General features: G+C 41.8%; 1 protein-coding gene across 4 annotated transcripts in view; it reads left to right on the forward strand.

Annotated features, from left to right (window-relative positions):
• The window catches only part of Nbas (NBAS subunit of NRZ tethering complex), a 301,235-nt gene that overhangs the window by 83,149 nt on the left and 203,997 nt on the right, over positions 1-14,089 (forward strand). For all 4 annotated transcript variants that reach the window (XM_029484416.1, XM_021178925.2, XM_029484417.1 and 1 more), the window contains exons 22-25: positions 1,533-1,616; positions 4,679-4,832; positions 8,799-8,984; positions 10,587-10,760. In XM_029484416.1, the coding sequence (XP_029340276.1) occupies positions 1,533-1,616; positions 4,679-4,832; positions 8,799-8,984; positions 10,587-10,760 (598 nt within the window). The remainder of the gene's footprint in view (positions 1-1,532; positions 1,617-4,678; positions 4,833-8,798; positions 8,985-10,586; positions 10,761-14,089) is intronic.

Raw genomic sequence — 14,089 nt, forward strand, 5'->3', positions numbered from 1 at the left:
ACTAATTTGTTGTTGAGTTGGCAGAGTGGGCATTATCATCATCTCCATCCAAAATGTTATCTTTCTCACTTCCCATTGCAGCAGTTTGCAACAAAATACTTCTGACATGAAAGGAAATAGAATAGTCTATTTGATGACAAATGAATAGTATAATACTTAGGGCTTTTGTCCTGTGTCCGCATCTGAATCTTTTTAAAATTTACAAATCTGAGCATAAACACATTCACAGTGTGACTTTGACACTTGGTTTACTAGTCTAGTCTATTATGTGTTGGTTGAAAAGCTGTGATTTTAGCATAGCATCTGACCAGCTTATTTAGTAGTTGGAGGATCTAGACTCTGGCTGATTTGTTCCAGCAACATCCGCTGGCACAATGCTGTTGCTGAGCCATTTCCACTCCTTCCCCGACCTCAGGAGATCTGCCTCCACTACCGAACCCGCTAGTTCTCTCCTGTTCCTTTCATATGATGACCAATCTCTTTACCAGTGTCATTTCCCAGTTTATGGAGTCTTCCTTGTGTAGAAATTGTTTCATGACTCAACAGAAGAGCATTTGGTTCTTGCTTTGGGGCTGTGATACATTTAAGGAAAGTGCCCCAATTGATAGTCACAATTCACAGATAGAAAAGTGAAAACAAAAGCAAACCCAAACCCAAACCCAAGCATTTCACTGAAGTGCATAAGCCAGGCTATTCAAAGTTCTTTTAAAAAAAGTTTCATCTTTATTCTGACTTGAGCATGTTTCTATCTTGTACATGGATCTGTGGCTGTTAGAGCTAAAGAGGACTCTGCAGACAATGTTTAAAGCCCTACACAGCTTCTGTTTTCTGTGACTGATGATTTATAGCAAACGGCTCTCTGTATTAACATGTTGTGTTCACTCATTCTGTCTTCACTTAAGCTGACTCTTTTTAAACATATGTCATTATTTGTGCATGTGTGTATACATGGTTACACATATGGCAATCAGAGGGCAATTGTGTGGAGTGAGTTCTCAACTTCTCCCTTTAAATGGATTCTGGGGATTGGTGATAAGCATTTAGTTGTATGTGGCTCTTTAAATTGACATTCATAATAAACAAAGTTAAAACTAACTTTCTTAGTATTCATCTGCTGTCTTATTTTAGTGGTTAATGTATGCCCATAGAGCTAGTGAACTACTGGACTAGGATCACAGATAGACTGTTTCCATAGTTACTGGAATCTCAGATAGATAGGACTGGGATGATTGAAATGAAACATACAGTGCAGGCTTTTGATCATTCTTTAGGCATGTGAGTGAACACACACTCATGTTATCCTTTAACTCACTGCTGCTTTTTTTTCTTTTAAATAGTTTAAAGATGAAAAAAAAGAGCACTGTTTTATATAAAGTATATACTGTCTCCACTCTGTCATGTACCACTTAGAGTAGCATGAACAATAATCTTCATGGCTATACCTTGTATTTATTTCTAGTCCTATGCATTATGAAGCTAAGTAGTTTGTATTTTAAAAGCTAAGGTGTTTTTGTTTTGTTTTTTAATTGTAGTTGGAACAATGACTCCTTGACAATCATCCCTTGGGCTGAGCATAAACACCGAGCTGAAGACTGGTGCGAGGCGTTGGAATGCAGGCTAGTATGAACCAGCACAAGGTGTCTTCCTTTCTTTGTAGTATAGGTCAATAGATGGCCCTATAAAAAAACTGATGCATGAAGTCCTATGTGATGTTATTCATTAGTCCAGAGTATTTTAGTTGAGTTTTGAAATAACTAATCTTAATTACTTTGGATATATTAAAAATTTAATGAGAAAGTACCAGTTGTTAAAAGAGAACTGTTTAAGCTATGATCTTTATCACAACTCTTCATTAAGATATATTCTTAGATAAATTTTAGTTCTTATTTTTCAAAGACTGCAGTTAGAGAAGCCTCAGAATGTGGAGATGTCAAGTGCTACACAAGGGGGAGTATGTGTGTGCATAGAGTGAGGTGTGGTAGCATTGCCAGTAGAGGGCACATTTGAATCCCTGTATTCTCCACTCAGCAGAAATAGGGATGGGCCCTTTACCTGTCCTTCTCCTTACTGCCCTCTCATGAGACAAGGTATCTATCCTTTGGGCCTGCAGACTGCTAGTTGAGTTATCAGTCCTCCATGCTGCTGGATGTAAGGAAGTACATCTGGAGAGGGGATAGCGATGCGATGCTCCAAAGATCCAGCCTCTTAGAAATTTTACACATCTGGCCTCCCTTCATGTAGAATTTGGAGAATCAATCTATCTTCCTTCCTTCCTTCCTTCCTTCCTTCCTTCCTTCCTTCCTTCCTTCCTTCCTTCCTTCCTTCCTTCCTTCCTGCCTTCCTTTCTGCCTTCCTTTCTGCCTTTCTTTCTTTTCTTTTCTTTTCTTTTCTTTTCTTTTCTTTTCTTTTCTTTTCTTTTCTTTTCTTTTCTTTTCTTTTCTTTCTTGAGAAATGATCTAGATTCTCAAAAGTTTGGGCACTACCTGGACACAGTGGAGCTAACAAATGAACAGGTCCTGTCACATCCATTGAGGTTTCTGGACATGTGAGGATAGATTCTGTTAGATGGAACAAAATGAGCAGGCACATATACAGATAGTGGAACAGTGACAGTGAAGAGGAGACATCCTGCAAAACGTAGAAAATTTCAAAAGTTAAAACTACTATAATCCAGGAGACAAGTTACTGTGATTTGTACAAATAAAATAAGTAAAAATCATAGTCGGCATGTTCCAAGGGACAACCCACCGCGTGGCCACAGAGATGGCCCTTGTTAACTTAGTGGTCACAAAACAAAAAAACATGAATGTGGGGAAGGACTTCTTAAAACAACCTAAGTTAATACCATAGGACTGCAGACAATAGGAACAGGACCAAGAGAACTTGCTTAGGGGAGTTCAGAAATACAGTAGTATACAAAAACTAATAGGAGTCTAAGGTAGACTCAGGTAGAATCAAGGTGTTCCCTTAGAAACTAGAATAAATACACAGAGCTAGAATATAATATTATGGACATTAAAAAGACATAGATGATAGAGGACACACATTTAAGAGTAATTAGAATTTGAAGGGTTTGAGTTTTCAGATTGAAATGTTCTCTAAAGCATTTCACCGTGAGATTCTCGAATATCAAGAATATGTTCTTTAAAAGAGAATGAGCCCATTTCATGAAAGGAATTAAAAATCAGCATGACCTGGAATATGGATGCTAGGGTATTGAAGGGAAGGGGAAGGGAGGGGAGGAAGAGGGAGGGAGGGAGGGAGAGAGGGAGGGATAGGGAGAGGGGGGGGCAGAGCTATTGCTCACCGAGTAGAGAGCTGGGAGTGCTAGAGTTTAGTGTTTCATGGAGCTGGATATTTTAGCAAGGTCTATTGAAAAGGAACAGCTAGAAAAGATGAGAATCCTGGCTCTATTGCACATATGCTTCCTGGAGAATGCAGTGCATTTCTATCAAAGAGCGTGAGGGGTGAATAGGGAGGGCTGGAAAGAGCATCACAGGGACTCCTTGCTGCTGCTTATTTGCCTGCCTGAAATGAGAACTATTTAATAGCTTCCAGGGTGGGTGGGGTGGCATTGTGTGCAGTACTGGGGAGGTATCTCTGGTAAGTATGTTAACCACACCAGGAGAGGGGCTGAGTAAAGGGCTCCTGTGTGTGTGGAGCTCTGCCACACTGAGGTACATGCACAGTAGCAGGGTCTCAGGTATTTGGATACACTGCCCCAGCAATCATGGGCTCTGGGCCTGAGCAGATACTCAGCTGTAAAATCTCTACAAAACATAGTGACTGTAAATAAAATTAAGGACCCGATTTGTATATTTGCATATTATCGTCCCCATTATTTTAATGAATAAATAGTCTACACGAGTTTCAGAGCCTTTGCTGATGGATTTGTTCAGATTTGGTTTTGAGCTCCACACGCTCTGTTTAATACTCATACTAACCAGTTGTCTGCTGTTGTATCAGCTCACTTGAATGACCCAGAAGGTCATTTGAGAAACTTGGGTTAATTTTTATTCTTTTGTTAATCTTCACCTTGGAAGTCAGTCCCCCATGCTTCCCCATGTAAACAGTTCTTATAATTCGTGATCCTCGTGTAGGCTCCTCTAGGAAGTCTCATCCTTGCAGCTGAGGGATGCTGTCAGGAGGCCTATGCTGTGGAAGAGCAGTGCTGGAGCCTGGTACAAGTGCACAGTCAATACAAATGAAGTGCACTTCTTATTTCCATGAAAACTAAAAAAATTAAAATTAAAATGAAATGAAATTAAAATTAAAAATTAAAATTAAGCAAGATTGCTTAATTCCAGTTCTAATTGGAATCCTTCCGGGACAGTTCCTACCCAAAACTGCTTGGCTTGTGTACATGCATTGAATCGGTGGGCTGGCAGAAGCAGCCAGTTGTGTGTGCTCTATAAGCCTTCCAGCCTTTGTTACTACCTATCTGACTGAGTTATGGCATAGTAGTTTTGATTTATTTTCCATACAGAACTTTGAAGTCAGGAAAACCAGTGGAAAAATGTTAAATTTCCTCAAGTGTTCCATTAACTTGCAAGGGGGTCTGTGAGAGAACCCCCTCTCACAGACACCCAGTCTCTTTAACTTGTTCTCTTGTCATCCCCATCTCTCATTTTCTGCAGCATTCCAGACAGTTATTAATTGTTCCCATCATGATTTGCAGAATGGTGGTGGAGCCGAGCCTGCAGGATGACAGTGAGTTCCTGTATGCTGCTCAGCCTGAGCTACTGCAGTACAGGACGCCCCAGCTTACTGTGGAGAAGGTGATGGTCTGGTATCAGAGCAGAGCAGAGGACATAGAGCACCATGCTGGGCAGGTGAGCAGAGGGGGCACTGTTCTCAGTGGTGTCGGAGGTGCCAGCTGGTCAGGATCCAGTCCCAGTGGACAGGAGAGTTGCGCCACGATTCTCAGGCGCAATTTTAAGGATGGAAGGACTATTTCTTAGTGCTTTTGTTCGTTTGACCTTTGCCCAGAAGCTTTTGTGATGTTTAGATTTTTATAAAGCAAGTACAGGCGAGAAAAGTTGTTCCAAATCACGTTTAAAATGTGAACTGCAAACTATGTTATGTATTGTTCCTGATTTTCTTGGCATTTTAGTGGATGTGTTACCATCTTAATTTTAGGGACTGTATTAACATAGAAAAAAAAGTTTGGGTAGTCCCAGTTACAGTGCACAAACACAGGCGATTGTGATTGTCCCAAGTGCCTTGTGTTTCCTTAGGCTTCTGCCTGACTTCCCAGCTCTGCATTCTTATCAGTTGTGGTTTTCTGTAGTGGTCTCCATCTGTCAAGAAGTTTCCTTAATGAGAGTGAGAACTACATTTATCTGTGCCAGTAAGACTAATTGTTGTTGTTTGGGATTTTGCTGGTTTAAAAAAAGTGCCAGTTGTAGGTTCGCCACCATGGTCTACGACTTCACTAGCACTGGGTAGTTGGGTAGGCTTCCAGTACTAAGTAGGATTTCCCTCTGGTTGAGTGAGCCTTCACTCCAGTTAGAAGCTCTTGGTTATTCCGAAGTATGTGTGTCACTGCAGCCTTAGGTTATTGTGTCATGCTGGCTATTTTTGAGGTTCTCGAGTGTTAGGACTCGGTAGGGATGCTGGATGCTTCCCTCCTTTGGGAGCTTGTGTGGTGCCTTCTGCTGCTATGAAAGCTAGCCCTGCAGGAAGAGCCTTTGAGGTCAGTTCTCGCTTAGGGGCCTCTAGGACCTGTGTCTGCCGTGAGTGGAGGCTTCAGTAATAGGGACTTAGTGCTTTCTTCTGGGCAGTTTTACCAGATATGTGGAAACTCTGTTTCTGCCTAGTTTTACTATGAATCGGAAGCTGCTCTGTTAAGAGAAGGTATGTTTCTCGGACATGGTAAATTCCACGGAAACTAGGGATGTTGATAAAGTGAAGGGGCTTGGAGTACTTTGTATTCAGTTGTCTTATGTCCTGTTGTGTCTTTTCATTATTTAAAACCACTCATAATGGTTTTTATTTTTTTGGCTTCATGAAAGGTACTGATATTTCATGTGTGTGATGCAATTAAAGTGATATCTGCTGACATTGATTTTATCTTCTTCATTTTTAGGGGTTTAATTGATGTGGGACCTCTTTTTCCTTAGTGTCTATAAATGCCTTCAGCAAAACCTGTTTTTTGGTGTAGGAAATGTTTATGGTGGAGAATTTGACTCTACAAGGGCACCAGCTTGTTGAGAGTCCTGTTAGTTTCACTGGTGTCTACTTGACTTTCATGTTTTGTAGCTTGATTTTAAATATGTTTCCTTCAGTAAACATTGGGGAGACAGTAACACAAATGGCTGATGCTCTTGTTTTTAATTGTTATGAAGACAGTAACGCACTTGCAGTCGTGAATCATTTGCTTCCAGTACTTTTGCAGTCCCAGCAGGTCCTGGTTTTGCTGGTGCCCGGCCCATCATACCCTCTTCCTTTGATGTGTTTGTAGCAGTCTCTGTGGAGGTCACTCCTTGCCTCTCTCTTCCTCCCCTGTCTGCCAGTCCAGCGAGTGGGACTTTTGTGTGCTGTTTTCTCTTCTTTGGCTTCCTCTTACCCTGTTGTTACCCTCACTACTCTCAGAAAAGGATTTTGCTTTGTGTCGTATTTGAGATTCTGAGAACTTCCTTCCATCAGAACCTTTTCTGACTTTCCCCAGCCATTCTCTCTCTGAGTTTATGGCTACTTGTTTCTTCCTCTGTGTTTTGGATTCTCCACTTCTGCACTCCCATGTGTTTAGGCCATTCCTTCTCCCCATACCTTTAACTTCTCCTTCTCTGGGTCTGCTGTTCTCCCATCTCCCTGCTCTCCTTTGGGACAGGAAGCTCAGTTCCTTCACTTGTATGCATGTAACAGGCAGGGTGGAGCTGTCCTCTTCAGCTGTTGTTACACTTCCTGTTTCCCTAGTAGCTGGCCCAGGGTTATCACTCGGCCTTCGCAGTGGGACTCTCAGGTTTGCTTCTTCCTTATTTCTCCATCTGCATGTGCCCGACACTGTCTGGAAGCTGTGCTCAGTGAGCCAGTAGCCCCCTTTATCCTTCTCCATTGGTACTGTTTACTCATTTCTTTGGAGACACCTCTTCCTCCTGGGCTCTGATCCTAGCTCAGGCTTTTCTTGTCCTTGTCATGACTGTTCATGTTAGCATGTTCCTGTGGTTCCTGTTTGTTGCTTTGCCCCTATCACTGTTCCCCAGGCTGCTGCTGTAGACACTAATGGCTACACATGTGGCCCATTCAGATTTATGTCCCCAAATGTCCACTGAAGCCCTGTACGTTTCCCTCATGGTAGGTTTTGGTTTCTTGCATTTAGACTTTGGGCTGGGCTTATTGCACAGAGATACTGCATGAGCCGCACAGGCTCCTTAGCACACTCGTGCAGCACGGAATTCACCTACGTCTTCTCTTGTCCTCACGCTCTCACTGAGAGGAGAAGCCAGGGGATCATTCTAGAATCCTTCTTCTTACCCATGCTACTCATGTGGTCCTACCAAATCCCATGCCTTGAAATGATCTGTTGTTCATTGTCTTGTGTGTCTGTAGTAACACTGCCATTTTACTTCAGCACACAGGGAGTGTCCGACAAACCTTTACTCACTGGGATCAAGCGAACACACCAGGAAGTGAGTGAGCTGCGTATTTCTGGCAGCGTTCCTCATCCCTGAGAGCTGCAGCTCTCCTGAAGGCTCAGTCTGCTCTTAGTCTGTTTCCGATCTGTCATTCTCAGCACTTCATCCTTCAGTCAGTGTTGAGTGGTCCTGAGTTTACCACATGCTCCTGTGGAACTCTGTCATTTGGGTATGGCATGGTTAGTGAGAGCTGTTACAATTCTCTGCGTGAGCCCTTAGAGGTGAGTGAGCCCACTCACAATTCTTTGTGGATGAGAAGAGACTTCCTCCTGGCCCAGCCCTTTCATGACGTTATATAATCTATAGACATTTCCACATAAGCTAGAAACAGGAGACACTTTGCTGCAGTTGCTCTAACTTACCTATTTTTCTGTAAAAGGCTCCAGTTAAAATCATTGCTTTGCTAAGCTTGACCTGGGGAGAATCCTTCTGTGTTCTGAAATCAGTGCCCTGTCTGGGCTGACTGGATGTTTGCTATGTACCCCTGGGAAAAGGCACACAGCACATGCTTCAGTGAAGACTTTAGTCAGGTGTCAGTTCCTGTATTCTTACTCGTTGGCAGCGTCCTCGACTGCCTGCTCTTTGTATTTCTGACACCTGGATTGGCGCTAACTCCTCCTAGGCCCTTTGTATCTTGTAGACTAGGAACAGGAGATGAAGGATGGTGTAGCTACAGCTGCTGATTTCCCTTCGACTGGAGGATGATAGTTTGTAAATTTGATCGAGGAGTAGAAGATAAATGTCAGTCTACTGCGCAAGTAAAGGAAATGTTGTTCTTTGTTTTACCTAAGAAATAAATATTTATTGAGTGTCTGCAGATGGCTTGGCACTGATCAGGAAAGCCTGTGGAGCAAAGCTTTATTTTGGAAGCACAGTTCTGTAGAGAAAGTAGCAATTAATTAGGCATTCTCACTGCTGTATATGCCCCATTTCCCTCTGCTTTTGGTAGTCTGTTATTTTGTTGTAAGGATTAAGATGACTTTCTTCCCTTCATATCTGTACCATCAGGACATCTTGCTGATTAATGCATTTTAACGAAGTTTGATAAAGAACTTTAACACTTTGCAGTAAGACACATCCTATGAAACTGCATAGAGATAGATTTATATTTGATTCTTCACTGGAGGCTTTCACCTTGACTTAGTCTCTTTCCAATTTCAGGTGGACTGTGCCTTGTCACTTGTTCGCCTTGGAGTGGAGCGCCATATTCCTGGCTTGCTGACTCTCTGTGATGATTTGGTGACGCTGGAAACACTGGTTTATGAAGCAGGCTGCGACTTCACCCTCACGCTCAAAGACCTGCAGCAGATGAAAGACTTTGAAAAACTAAGATTACTGATGGAGCATGTGGGTGTCATCTGAATTTCCTTCTGAGCATGGTGTGGGCTTCCACTGCTGTGTCACAAGCCAGGGAAGAAATGGCTTCTATCGGGACAACGTAGTAAAGAGGGGGTAGTTTCTCTACTTTTCAAAGTAATGTGTCTGGGTAAATTACAGCAGGGATACAAAACTGTTGGCTGTTTTATACCTTGATTTTTCTTTATCTTTGATTCAGCTTTTCTGCTCCCTGCTTCTTTCCCTCTTTTCTGCCTCTGTCTGTGTTTCATCTCAATTACATCTGCCATATTGCCCCTTTTCTCAATAATTTCTTCTTCTTCTACTACTACGACTACTACTTCTTTTTCTTCTTCTTCTTCTTCTTCTTCTTCTTCTTCTTCTTCTTCTTCTTCTTCTTCTTCTTCTTCTTCTTCCTTCTTTCTTCTTCTTCTTCTTCTTCTTCTTCTTCTTCTTCTTCTTCTTCTTCTTCTTCTTCTTCTTCTTCCTTCTTCCTTCTTCTTCTTCTTCTTCTTCTTCTTCTTCTTCTTCTTCTTCTTCTTCTTCTTCTTCTTCTTCTTCTTCTTCTCCTCTTCCTCCTCCTCCTCCTCCTTCTTCTTTGATTTATTTATTTATTTTATGTATGTGAGTACGCTGTCCCTGTCTTCAGACATATCAGAAGAGGGCATCGGATTCCATTACAGATGGTTATGAGCCACCATGTGGTTGCTGGGAATTGAACTCAGGACCTCTGGAAGAGCATTGAGTGCTCTTAACCACCGAGCCATCTCTCCAGCCCATTCTTAATAATTTCTTTTCCTTTGCAGCCATTGCTTGAGACTTGGTTTGTATTGTATAACACCCTTGTTAAAAGTTGTAGATTTTGTGTCAAGCATAGATGAGCAGGCCTTTAATCCCAGCACTCAGGAGACAGGAATGTAGTTCTCTGTGAGTTTGAGGCCAGCATGGTGTACATAAAGAGTTCCAGCCAGCATTATGTAGCTATGTAGAAAGACTGTATCTCAAAAACACCTAGCTAGATAGAGAGGTAGTAGTTGTACGTTCTCATCCTGGGGTAATTATGAGAAGTGATGCTGTAGTGTTAGAGTTGATGGATAAAATAATGCATGTCATTTAGGGGAAACAATGAATATTTAAAAACACCGTGGGCCTTTGTTAGTGAGATTGTATTCCCAGTGACCCTTCTCTCCAGCCTGTCTACTCATCTGTCTCAGCATCTCTGTGTTCTCATCCCTTAACTCTTTTTCACCCTGTCTCAAATGTCTCTCTCATCTCTCCACATGCTCTTGTTTTGGATTTCTCTGCATAGATGCTCACTGCTATGGAGGGCCTTGTGGCTGACTAATAGCTATAACATGTATGTCTTCTTGAGTTGGGCTTAGGCTGTGGGACCCTAAGCCAGTTTTAGTATACAGAGATGGGATGCAGGCTCATAGCTACTGTAGCCTACCAACCTCAGGAAAGGTAACACACTTTCCTGCTAGCAGCAGTTAGGCCTAAAGTGAGCAGGGAGCTTCGATGCTTTAGAAAGTATGGGGTTTCCATGGCTTAGCATTAGTCTGACTTGTCTGGTATAGTACCATATTGAATTTCTGTGGTTACTTATGCTTACAGTGTTCTGAGGACAATTATGTGACCAGTGCTTACCAGTGGATGGTTCCCTTTCTCCACCGCTGTGAGAAACAGTCTCCAGGTGCAGCCAATGAGCTACTAAGAGAATATCTAGTAACTTTAGCTAAAGGAGACTTGAAACTTCCCTTGAAGATATTTCAGCATTCTAAACCAGATGTAAGTAGCATACCCTCTCCACTTCTTCCTTTAGTCTGTAACACTTGATTTAGGTATAATTTTTTGTAATCAGCTTTACAAAGAAATTCCTGTAAGTAGAAAATAGTTGTTATTTTCTGTTTATAAAAGTTTTTTTTCTTCTATTTTCATATCTTTTTTTTATTGGATATTTTCTTTATTTACATTTCAAATGTTGTCCCCTTTCCCTGTTTCCCTCCCTCCTGGAAATACCGTATCACATCCTCCCTCCCCCTGCATCTATGAGGATGTTTCTCCACCCCCCCTCCCCCTCAATTCCCCTACACTGGGGCATCTATCGAGCCTTCATTGGACCAAGGCCCTTTCCTCCCATTGATGCATAACAAGTCCATCATCTGCTACATATGCAGCTGGAGCCATGTGTACTCCTTTGTTGATGGCTTAGTCCCTGGGAGTTCTGGGGGGTCTGGTTGGTTGATATTGTTGTATTTCCTATGGATTGCAAACCCCTTCAACTCTTTCAGTCCTTTCTCTAACTCTTCTATTGGGAAACACGCTCAGTCCAATTGTTGGCTACAAGCATCTGCCTCTGTATTTGTAAGGCTCTGGCAGGGCCTCTCAGGAGACAGCCATATCAGGCTCGTTTCAGCATGCACTTCTTGGCATCCACAGTATTGTCTGGGATTGGTAACTGTATATGGGATGAATCCCCAGGTGGGACAGTCTCTTGGCGGCCCTTCCTTCAGTCTCTGCTCTACACTTTATCTCCATATTTGCTCCTGTGAGTATTTTGTTCTCCTTCTTAGAAGGACCAAAGCAACCACACTTTGGTCTTCCATCTTCTTGAGGTTCATGTTGTCTGTGAATTGTATCCTGGTTATTTGGAGCTTTTGGGCTAATATCCACTTATCAGTGAGTGCATACCATGTGTGTTCTTTTGCAATTGGGTTACCTCACTCAGGATGATATTTTCTACTTCTATCCATTGGCCTAAGAATTTCATGAATTCATCATTTTTAGTAGCTGAGTAGTACTCCATTGTGTAAATGTACCACATTTTCTGTATCCATTCCTCTGTTGAAGGACATCTGGGTTCTTTCCAGCTTCTGGCTATTATAAATATGGCTGCTATGAACATAGTGGAACAGGTGTCCTTATTACATGTTGGAGCATCTTCTGGGTATATGCCCAGGAGTGTTATACTTGGGTCCTCAGGTCCAATTTTCTGAGGAACTACCAAACTGATTTCTAAAGTGGTTGTACCAGCTTGCAATCCCACCAGCAGTGGAGGAGTGTTCCTCTTTCTCCACATCCTCACCAGCATCTGCTGTCACCCAAGTTTTCAATTTTATCCATTCTGACTGGTGTGAGGTGGAATCTCAGGGTTGTTTTGGTTTGCATTTCTCTGATGACTAAGAATGTTGAACATTTCTTTAAGTGCTTCTCAGCCATTCGATATTCCTCAGTTGAAAATTCTTTGTTTAGCTCTGTACCCCATTTTTAAATAGGGTTATTTGGTTCTTCTTGAGTTCTTTGTGTATATTGGATATCCCCCTATCGGATTTAGGATTGGCAAAGATCTTTGTCCTATTGACAGTGTCCTTTGCCTTACAGAAGCTTTTTAATTTTATGAGGTCTCATTTGTCAGAACTTGATCTTACAGCACATTGCCGTTCTGTTCAGGAATTTTTCCCCTGTGCCCATGTGTTCGAGGCTCTTCCCCGCTTTCTCCTCTATAAGTTTCAGTGTATCTGGTTTTATGTGAAGGACCTTGATCTACTTGGATTTGAGCTTTGTACAAGGATATAAGAATGAGTCAATTAGCATTCTTCTACATGCTGACTGCCAGTTAAACCAGCTAAAACCAGTTAAAAATGCTGTCTTTTTTCCCACTGGATGGTTTTAGCTTCTTTGTTAAAGATCAAGTGACCACATGTGTGTCAGTTCATTTTTGCATCTCCAATTCTAATCCATTGACCTTCCTGCCTGTCTCTGTACCAATACCATGCAATTTTTAATCACTATTTTTCTGTGATACATGTTGAGGTCAGTGTCTTAGTCAGGGTTTCTATTCCTGCACAAACATCATGACCAAGAAGCAAGTTGGGGAGGAAAGGGTTTATTTGGCTTACACTTCCATACTGCTGTTCATCACCAAAGGAAGTCAGGACTGGAACTCAAGCAGGTCAGGAAGCAGGAGCTGAGCAGAGGCCACAGAGGGATGTTCTTTACTGGCTTGCTTCCCCTGGCTTGCTCAGCCTGCTCTCTTATAGAACCCAAGACTACCAGGCCAGTGATGGTCCCACCTACAAGGGGCCTTTCCCCCTTGATCACTAATTGAGAAAATGCCCCACAGCCAGATCTCATGGAGGCATTTCCTCAACTGAAGCTCCTTTCTCTGTGATAACTCCAGCTGTGTCAAGTTGACACAAAACTAGCCAGTACAGTCAGGGATGGTGATTGCCCCAGAAGTTCTTTTATTGTTGAGAATAGTTATCCCTGTCCTGGGTTTTTTTTTGTTATTCCAAATGAATTTGCAAATTACTCTTTCTAACTGAATTGATTTGGAATTTTGATGGAGATTGCATTGAGTCTGTAGATTGCTTTTGGCAAGATAGCCAGTTTTACTATATTAATCCTGCCAATCCATGAGCATGGGAGACCTTTCCACTTGAAATTCTTGTCATACAGATCTTTCACTTGCTTGGTTAGAGTCACCCAAGGTATGTAATATTATTTGTGACTATTGTGAAGGGTGTTGTCTCCCTAATTTCTTTTTCAGGCTGTTTATCCTTTGAATAGAGGAAGGCTACTGATTTGTTTGAGTCAATTTTATATCCAGCTACCTCACTGAAGGTGTTTATCAGGTTTAGGAATTCTCTGGTGGAATTTTTGGGTCACTTAAGTATACTATCATATCATCTGCAAATAGTGATATTTTGACTTCTTCCTTTCCAATTTGTATCCCTTTGACCTCCTTTTATTGTCTAACTGCTCTAGCTAGAACTTCAAGTACTATGTTGACTAGATAGGGAGAGAGTAGTCAACTTTGTCTAGTCCCCGATTTAGTGGGATTGCTTCAAGTTTCTCTCCATTCAGTTTGATATTGGCTACTGATTTGCTGTATATTGCTTTTACTATGTTTAGGTATGGGCCTTGAATTCCTGATCATTCTAAGACTTTTAACATGAAGGAATGCTGAATTTTGTCAAATTCTTTCTCAGCATCTAATGAAATGTTCATATGGGTTTTGTCTTTGTGTTTGTTTATCTAGTAGATTATGTTGATGGATTTATGTTTATTGAACTATTGCTGCATCCCTGGGATGAAACCTACTTGATCATGGTGAA

This window comes from Mus caroli, unplaced genomic scaffold (genome assembly GCF_978045245.1).
Source record: "Mus caroli unplaced genomic scaffold, Mus_caroli_1 scaffold_14, whole genome shotgun sequence".
NCBI classification, from domain to species: domain Eukaryota; kingdom Metazoa; phylum Chordata; class Mammalia; order Rodentia; family Muridae; genus Mus; species Mus caroli.